The sequence below is a fragment of the Cariama cristata genome, unplaced genomic scaffold, assembly GCF_000690535.1.
Source record: "Cariama cristata isolate BGI_N322 unplaced genomic scaffold, ASM69053v1 scaffold40489, whole genome shotgun sequence".
Taxonomy (NCBI): domain Eukaryota; kingdom Metazoa; phylum Chordata; class Aves; order Cariamiformes; family Cariamidae; genus Cariama; species Cariama cristata.
In genome coordinates, this window is record NW_009635932.1 from 1 (window position 1) to 9453 (window position 9453).

The window sequence follows — 9453 nt, forward strand, 5'->3', positions numbered from 1 at the left end:
CCCCCTCCGCTTGCAGACCGGCTACATGTTTGGGAAGGGCATCTATTTTGCAGACATGGTATCCAAGAGTGCCAACTACTGTCACACATCTCAGGCTGATCCCATAGGCTTAGTACTACTGGGAGAAGTTGCCCTTGGAAATATGTAAGTAACTTACAAAGAGTATTTGCCAAACATGCTTAATACATTGTGATAGAAGGTGATGCTAAAATTGCAAGCTTTTTTGCTGTGTGAAGAAAGAGCATGTGGTATTTCTTTAGAAACAAGATTTCTGTTTTCTTAAAATGAGAGCTATTTCGTGGGACAAAAAAAAAAATAATCCATGTTGGAGATCTAGAATCTTGTACTAAATGCCAATAGTATTAAAATTAGTAACTCAGACTAAGAAGGAAGGCTGTTGAGTTCCAGAAGAGTAGAATCTAAATTAACTTTATATTAACTCACCATAAACTGAAGCCTGAAAAAAAAAAATGATTTTTTCACCAAGATAGTTTAAGATGAATGTAAAATGCTATTGTGCGTTCTTTGTGCTCTGCAGGTATGAGCTAAAGAATGCTTCTCACATAACAAAATTGCCCAAGGGAAAACATAGTGTGAAAGGTAAGCATTAGTAGTTGTCATTAGTAATCTGTTATTGATGGCAAACTTGTGTTGTGGCTCTTTCCTCAGCAAAGAGAACTACAGTCCTTTCATAGCTGTACTTCCTTTAAGAGTTTGCATAATGTTGCCCTGTAGTTGTGTCTGTATACGTGTATGTGGTGTTTTGAGATGGGAGTTAGTACACTTGGATTGTTAAAGACTGAAGTTAATGTGTTGCCTGAAGTTCAGGGGAAAATTTCATTTGATATTATGCAAGAGAAAATGTAAGGTGCATTCTCCAACTTCTTTCTCGCTTTCGTCATAACAATACTGTGTTTTTTAGAAGAAAGATTAGAGGTTTGATAGATCAGAAGAATCATTGTTTAACTTTCAAAGTGCCATAGAAGCTTGGAGAGAAGGGAAAAGCTAAGAATAAAAGTTCAGATGAAACAGCTGCTCTCGTTACACTTCTATCTGCAAAAAGTATCAATATATTGCACTGAAAAAGAAGATGAGAGAAAAGATTTAGTGCTCTAATTCAAGCAAAAGAAATGGTAATCATGACTATCTTCTGTACTGAGTGGAGAACAGTAACATTCAGTAATGAGTGGCTTTTCTTAAACTATTCATTTTGAGAGGCTTAAAAATCAGTTGCCTGAAATAGAATAAAGTGTGATTTAGCATCTTTTTCAATACATACTACTCACACTATTATGGATGTCAAATCAGATTTGTATTGAAGAGTTTAAAGAGAATGAGAATTGGTTTGTTAGTCTTCTCTGAAAATGCTGCAGTGTGCATGTTTTCATTAACGGACCTAGGATATGAGAGCTATAAGTCTAGTCTGTTTTAGCTTTGATCATACAGATTAGTCATTTAACAGCCAAAGTCTAAAATTCTCAGTTTTAATGTAGCAGAATACGACTACCATAAATATGGTGATGCTGAATTGAATAAACAGACTATATGCTTTGTGGAGTTTTTTTAAGACACTTTTGCACTTGGTCAGCATTTGAAAATACACATGAAGTAATATTTGGCTGGCTGAGTCATTTTCTTTGTGTGCAAAGTCTGTGTTTGCCTTCTAGATTTGTAACTGATGTTTTTTCCCTTTCTAGGCTTGGGCAAAACTGCACCTGATCCCACAGCCACTACCACCCTTGGTGGTGTAGAAGTCCCCTTAGGGAATGGGATCTCAACAGGAATTAATGATACCTGTCTTCTGTATAATGAGTATCCTTTGCTATTATGTTGGCTGCACCCTGTGTTTCAGTGTTGCTGAGTTTAGCAGGACCTCACTACTGTCAGTCAGGAGTTTTGGCACACTGTGTTTTGCTTCTTCTAGATCTGCTTTGGAGTACTCACAGACAATTTAGAGTCTCTTCTCCAAGGGAGATGATCTTACAGTTGTCACACTTAAATTGTCATTCTGCAAAAAAAGGAAACAATACATGTAGCAAATAGCTGTTGCCCAGACAGGACTCGATACCTGAAGGCATTGGAGTGGCCAGGTGACACTGCCTGGGAGTGCTTTGCCCTGCGATGTGCCAGGACAAGGGGAGGGGAATGCAGCCTGTGGTTTCACATCACTCCAGTCGGGTTTCTTCCTTGTGGTGCTGTGGCTGGCCACCTTGGCCAGGAGAAGGTGGGGGAGCCAGCTCTGTGGCTTGATGGAGTCTTGTCACACAGCTTCTCTTGTGTTCCCCAGACCCTTTGCAAGTATTGAGGTAAACCTCAGATGTGCATCAGAGATGTAACCATTAAGCCTTTCTAGGCAGAAGTGCCCCCAAGTGAATGTGTGCTCAACATTCACAAGAGGTCATAAGAATAAGTGATGTCTGAGGTCCCGGATCAATCTCTTCACTGCCCGTGAAACAAGTAACCCATTAATAAACCCTCTGGGTTGTGTAGAAACTGTCTTCTCTCTTGATAAGCTGTTTCCCTCTTACAAGCCATCTTGGCAACAGAACTCATGGCAATATGTGGGGTTTTTTTTATCTGGAGTTTTCTTAAATATAGCATCTGTCTTGGTCAGAAAATAAACTATAATGCAGTTAATATTAGCTAGGTGAAGTAACATGGTGTGCGTTCATTTTGTTTTACACTGTGTTTAATGGAGATGCTTTTCATCTAAAATTGGGATTAGAGGTAAGTTTGAGGCCTAAAGCATAGAGAAACAAATAGGTGAGCTGGGACTGTCTTCTGAAAAAATGAAATGGTGTGGTCATAGAATGTGCAAGCACTGCCAACCATTGTAGAGCTCTTCTCTGTGATTCCAGTTTGGGTGTTTTAGTGGGAAATTAAGAGGACTAATGACTTGTGCTGGAAAGTAGCAGTAGAGATGCAATTATAATTGTAGGTGCCAGGTCTGTAACTGCAGATCTCATCTAGGCTACATAGCTCCACTGTAGATAGCGAGAGAGATGACGTGTATTACGGCTCTGGCTGACAAAAAATAATCTACAAGAGCTACAGCCCCATATCTAAGTCAGTTCACCTGCCTGTCACTCAGGATTCCTGCTGCACCATCGTTAATTTAGTTGCTTATTTCTATTGTATAAAACATTTTCAGATTCAAAGAAAAGTCAAATTTAAAGATGTGTGGTTTGAGCTGTTAGAACTGCTTAATCACACAGGCATCTGTGTGGTAACTTATGTTCAAAGGTGAAGTTTGACTGTGTTTTGAGGTTTTTCTGTGTTAATAGCAACTGTAATTATTCCTTAACATTCTTCCCAGGTATATTGTGTATGATGTTGCTCAGGTAAATCTGAAGTACCTGCTGAAACTGAAATTCAACTATAAGACATCACTCTGGTGAACAGTATTTAGAAACCCTGTTAGAGTTATACTGTAGTTACACTATAGCGTTGACTTCTGACATGCTTACGCATTGACTTCTCTTACCAAGATATCAAGAGCTAAACTGCAGAAGAGGTTACTAAATCCTATTTAGTAAAACACGTAGTGAAAGTTTTATATAAATGTGTGGCAACACATGGACCTGAATTCTGGTGAGAAAGAGTACCTGGTTTTGTTTTATACCACTTCTAATTTGGGGGCTTTCAAGTGTTTCTTTTAATTGACCAAACTGACAAAAAAAAATCAAGCTTGTGTTTTTAGCCAAACAGAGCTGGGCAATAGCAGGAGAAGGAACTTGAGGATGTTTGCGATATTAGCTTTGTTAAGGTTCCCTCTTGTTTAAGATACCCTTTTTCGGTTTTCATTTGAATAAATGATAAATGTGCATTTATTTTGAGGTAAAAAATAAAAGCTAATTTCATACTAACAGCTTTATGTTTCAAAACTTCCAAATTGTTTTGGTTTTGAGTCATGATTTAAATGTATTTGGTAGAATGTTCTTAAACATGATGTCTCTCTCTGAAGATCAAATGCCAAATATTGAAATCTGTAGTCACGTTTCAGGAAGTCATGGTGAAATGAAAATTTGGACTTTCCACTGAGACTTCATCTGTTAAGAGTTGGTGTGGTAAACATGGAAAATGAACTTGTGGCTGTTTGAATTTAGTATTAGCCCCAATAAACCTCCTTTAAATATCTACCTTCAACATGATGTAAGTTGGTTGTTGTAGACTCATGTCCCGGCAAAGCCGTAAGTTGAGTTTATGCTCAAGCTTCACTCATCATGACCTGGGGTGAGATCTGTTGCCACTCTGTGGGTAGTCTTGAATTCCCTGTCTTGAAACATCAATATAAACTGATAATTTCCATGTTTAGTGATGTTTGTTACTTCTCACTTTCAGTAAGTCATTGAGCAATATGGGATTACTTGACTGTAGAGCAACATCAGTTCCTTCTCTTCAAAAATTACTGATTTCCCTGAGCTATTAGGGCAAGTTGGCTAATCCCCAGGGACAGCTCTTCATTGGCAGTGCATTCAGGATCTTCTCCACTATGAGAGCTCCCTTCCCAAGAAGGGCAAGTTCAAGCTCATTTTGAATGGTTGCAGCTTCAGTCTTTGGTAACCTGTGTAGAAATAGCAGATCCGTCTCCTAAAACGTCATGTCCTGGTGTCTTTTGAAAAAGGAGTTCAAAGCCAAAGTGATTGCTAACGGTGCAGCTGTTTCCAGGACCCCTGAAGGAGAGGAGGATGAGGAGTGGTAGATGGAAAACAAAGCTGCTGTTGGGGAGAGAAGGAGATGTGGAAGGACTGGATAAGTCGTATGGCTTGTGGACAGTTCAGCACAAGAGAATCGATTGAGGTTGGTGCTAATGGATTTTGAGAGGAAGTGAAGAGAGTGGCCCTTCTGGTTCTTCAGTAGCTTAATCAGTGGCTAATCATTGTTTTACTTCCCACAGAAACTTTTGGTCAGTCACTTCAGTTTAATCTTGTCAGTCTCTGAAAGAGAACGGGAGAACTGGTTCAGTTTAGTTGTGAGATAGACTTTACCACCCGAGGAGGGGGATAAAAAAAAAATTAAAAAAAACCAACACAGCTTACAGTTCAATTTGGACCAGGAATTAAAGGTAGATGCTTTTGATGTTCCCTCTGTCACCTGCACCAGCAGTGGCTTAAAGTTCCCTTTTGCTTCAACCCAAGCCCCCAAGGAGTGCCTTACGATGTGTATGTAGCACTCAGTTAGAATTGCAGCAGAAGCCAGTAGATCCCAAGCTATCTCTAACCTCGCAAATACAGCAGTAAAGGATACAGTGGGACAGGACTTTCTGAAGAGGCAGCGGGTGCCCTTTGGCGACTGTACGAGAGCCCTGGCATGACTGTCCCTCAGTGAAATCTCACGTGAATTTAGGGGCTGCTTCTGCTGCCGCCTTGTCCGGTCGCAAAGCAGACCTGCTTTTCCTGAAAGCAGGCGCCGGTGCCGCTGTGCCCCAGCACACGGCCAGCCTCTCCCGGGACCAGGCTGAGAAGAGCAGCATGGTGACAACCACTGAGAGCATTACTTGTGGAGTATATGCCTGAAGCAGAGCTGGATGAATAGGTAGTCCCATTTCTGTCAAAAGTACTTGAAAGGAACCAGTTGTGAAGACATTAGGTCCCACGATAGACTCTGCTTTTTTAAGAAGAGGGATGTTGAGGAATGACTTCTGATGTAAATGTTAAACTACAAAAAGCAGCAATTCATAAATATTTAACCATTTTATCTTTATTTAGTGTGGCTGGAGGCTCTGTTGTACAATGGCTCACAAATGTTAAGATATTCCATGCAGTTCATATGAATTGGGTAAACTGAAGGAAGCCAGCCTAGGCTTACTGATTGGCAGTGAGTGTAAATTGTTTGTGACTTGCCCAAGTTCATGCAGGAAAGAAATGGCTGGGGAAGAAAATACAGCACAGGTCACCCAACACAGTACTTCAGCCATAAAACAATCATTAAATCAGTTCGTACAGCCTTTTATGAAATCCGCCCCTGCCCCCTTCTGTTTCTAATCAGAGGAAACGTTTAAAAAAAAAAAAATTATATATGAAAAAGAACTTTGGGCACATCAAACTTTCTCAATACCATAAAGAGTTGCACTCATGTTCTTAAATGAGTCATGCAGTGTTTGTAACTACTGAGGTCTTTGCTTCAGCTTTCTTTCTGGAAGACTGTGCCAGACCTCCCTCTATGAGTTCTGGGGACATAACTGTCTGTGGAAGTGTTTTTGTGGCCAATTTATATCCCACTTAGTATTTTGTTTAAATTGCTTTTATATATGTGGTGAGGCCCCTAACTTAGTCAATTATACTCTCCCTCCTTTTGTTACACCCATTAAAAAATAAAAATAGTTTCCACTGTTGTGGAGTCCGTGCATCTGACCAAGAGCTTGTGTGTCCTTTTGATTTTAAATAAATGCCAGGCTGCTTCTCCAGAAATGATCATTTTGGAGATGCAGTGGCACCTATAAGAAGAAACGCAGATGTAGATCCCCACCGAGATGACTTGCTGGTTTTCCTTCATTCCCATGTGAAGGTAGCATGTGGGCCAGCGGGCATTGCAAGTCACTTTCTCAGAAGGTGAGATACGCAAGTACAGTCTGAAAGTGGGAAGAAGGAATGGCTTCCCAACAACTGAAAGGGGAAACTACTGCTTCCCCCACCCCCTCATTACAAATTCTTATTTCATAACGTGATTAATGCAGCAGGACTCAGACTTGACAAGAACGTGCTTCAGTGACTGAAGAGCATGCTCTTCTGCCAGCTGTCTGTGCTTTTCTTCCTACTGCCAGTGCCTGCCTAAGGGAGGTGAGAAAATGACACCCTCGCCGTCTCCTGTCCCCAGGATGTAGCACTACCTGCACGGTGCTGACAAGACACTGAATGCATTGATTAGTAGGTGGTGTAACCCATGCCTTAATATCATCTGCAGTCATTAAGGAGGAATGGGAGCACGGAAGTGCTTTCTGCAGCGTTTTCGGCGCACACCATTAAGAGTAGTTGCCTAACATGACCCTCTGGGAAAGCGAATGGCGTGAGTGGAGCCAGTTTAAAGATCTCCCTCGATCCGTGCAAGGCAGGTGAGTCAGCAGTACCTCATGGCAGGTTGTTAGCAGTGAGTGCAGATGTTCCCGGTCACCATGCCTGTCTATCAGAATAGTTGTGTCATTTCCACGTCACCCGAGTGCAAACTACAAATTGCCAGAATAGTAAAAGAATGGACTGAAAACATTGTGTGTTTGGCTGGATACTGTCAAATGGCACTGGCTATGGCTTTGTCAAACAGGTTGCATTTGTGTGACTTGGAAACAGCATGCAGAGGGGAAATGAAAAAGAATATAGAGATACTGCAGCATTCATAAAAGGCCATGATGTAAAGGGTCTTTTATAGCAGGAATCCTCATAATACAGTGTTGATTGTTACCCTTTCAGTACAGCGAATGGTAATAGCTTTTGCTAAATATTTTCCAAATGCAGCTGTTAGAGTGAAATGCAGAAATATCCAACATCATGTTGTTGGGAGCTGAATTCTGCCCTCTGACCTGGTAATTCAGAGGATGATCAGCAGGAGGTGTTGGGGGGGCAGGGAGGAAATCTCTTGGCTTTTTCATCTATTTCCTAATTTTATCACAATATACAAAGAAGCCCTGAAAGACCCTGGGGTTTTTTTGTTTGTTTGAGGTTTTGGTTTTGGTTTTTTTTTTTTCTTCTTCTACAAATTCAGGCTCTGAGGGCTGTTGCAAAATGTGATTGTGTTGTAGAAAACTTTTCTTCCCTCCCGCAAAAATCCCTTGCCTCGGTGAAAGCTCTAGCATCAGGGTGGTGCTGGGTAACCACTGCTTTCAGCACAGCGAGACCTGATGACAAGGTTTACAGAGCACAGGAGTAAAAAAAAAAAGTCTCACTGATGGTGATCAGTGTCTTCTGTCAACTGTGGAAGTCTCAGAGTCGCCACTGTTAGTTGCACATTAACATACAACCCTTGGAACAAGGAGCGGAGCCTAGCTGAAATACAGAAAAAGTATTAGTGTCATTAACACATTGTTTACCTGAGCCTGGAAAGTCTGGTCCATGTCAGGCCTTTTGGGTGATGCAGGTGTTTTATTGAAGGGGAAAATTGTACAGGGTTTAATGTTGTGTAGGTTTTGCCTTTGAAATAGCAGAGATTACTATTTTGTTGCTTTTTGTTATTAGTTAATTTAGCGTTATGCCTGCACTGCTTTGCATCTCTCTACTGTAGTTGCTTTGTTTTGTGCTGTGCAGATGAAAGCTCTCACTGAAGTGTCTTAGGCCCTTTGGGGCTAAGGGGAAGGCAGGCTGTTTTAACAGCCTTTCAAAATGACCTGAAAAAGGGAGTGGAAATGCATGCTAGGCTTTGTCTTTTCTTTTTACCTTTTTTTTTGTATTTTTTTTTTTTTTTAAAAAACTCTGCTACAGTGTACATAGAAAGCCCTGGGGGAATTTCTAAAGGATTTTACTCGGTTTGTTTCTTCTCTTAGAAACCCACTTCTTTTTTTTTTCTCTTAAGCACAAGAGCAGCATTGATTTTTTTTTTTTATTTTTTTTAATTGTTTAATAACATGACCTATATCCTGCCCCTCTTAACCTGCTAGAGTGCCTAGTCATCTGAGTTCATTAGCAAATTAAGAACACAAATTAAAAACTCCATGCTATGTCCCAAGATGCACATTTTCTGTGTTTTGCAGAATCCTTGGTTTCACCTAGATGCTTTTAAAGACCTGCAAACAAACGGGCATAACATCCATTTTGCATTACATGATGGTGTTGTTGGCAGTATGTTTAAGATGTGACACTGACTTAACCTTGACTAAGATATACTGTTAATTTATTTTCAACTTCCTTTTTTTTTTTTTTTTTTAAAAAAAAGGAATTTTGGTTAGTGTAAGTAGGAGTAGGTACTGTTGTCAAAGCCCAACACACATAAATGCTCTTGTAAAGACTTTTTAAGGTGCTTGTAGTTTATGGTAATATCTTCATGCTTAGCTTTCTTGATGCAGAAGCTTTAAAATTCATTGTGGTGTCGAGACCTAAGGCGACTACACAAAGAAACCATCTCTATGGCTTGCAGAAAGCTTTCAGCTGTGATGGTTGGGGACTGCATTAGAGGGCAGCCCAAGATAAGTTTTGTTAGGCAACAACCATCCACTGTCAGTGGTTTGTCGGCTCTCTCCCTCACACGGGGTGAGAACAAGTGTGAGACCTTGACCTTCAGGCCTTGGACTCAGTGAGCATTTCAGTCGACTCTTCAGGAAGAGTGCCATAGACCACGACTACAGGGCCAGGAGTGACTGTGCTGGGTTTTTTATTCTTACCACTTACTCCTCCTGAAGTGTCACCTTTGCAATCATTTTGGTTAGGCATGGGACAGCTAACAGCAAAAAGTGGAGACAAGAAAAAAAGTGCAGTTTAGCAAAAAAAAATATTTAATGAAGAAAGATGGATATAATACAGGGATTGTTTA

General features: G+C 40.6%; 1 protein-coding gene across 1 annotated transcript; it reads left to right on the plus strand.

Annotated features, from left to right (window-relative positions):
- Nucleotides 1–21: 21 nt before the first annotated feature.
- LOC104167460 (poly [ADP-ribose] polymerase 1-like) lies at nucleotides 22–4151 on the plus strand. Its single transcript, XM_009707714.1, has 4 exons — nucleotides 22–144; nucleotides 539–600; nucleotides 1698–1812; nucleotides 3317–4151. The coding sequence occupies exons 1-4, from the start codon at nucleotides 26–28 to the stop codon at nucleotides 3396–3398; spliced, it is 378 nt and encodes a 125-aa protein (XP_009706016.1). The 5' UTR covers nucleotides 22–25; the 3' UTR covers nucleotides 3399–4151.
- The last annotated feature ends 5302 nt before the right edge of the window (nucleotides 4152–9453 follow it).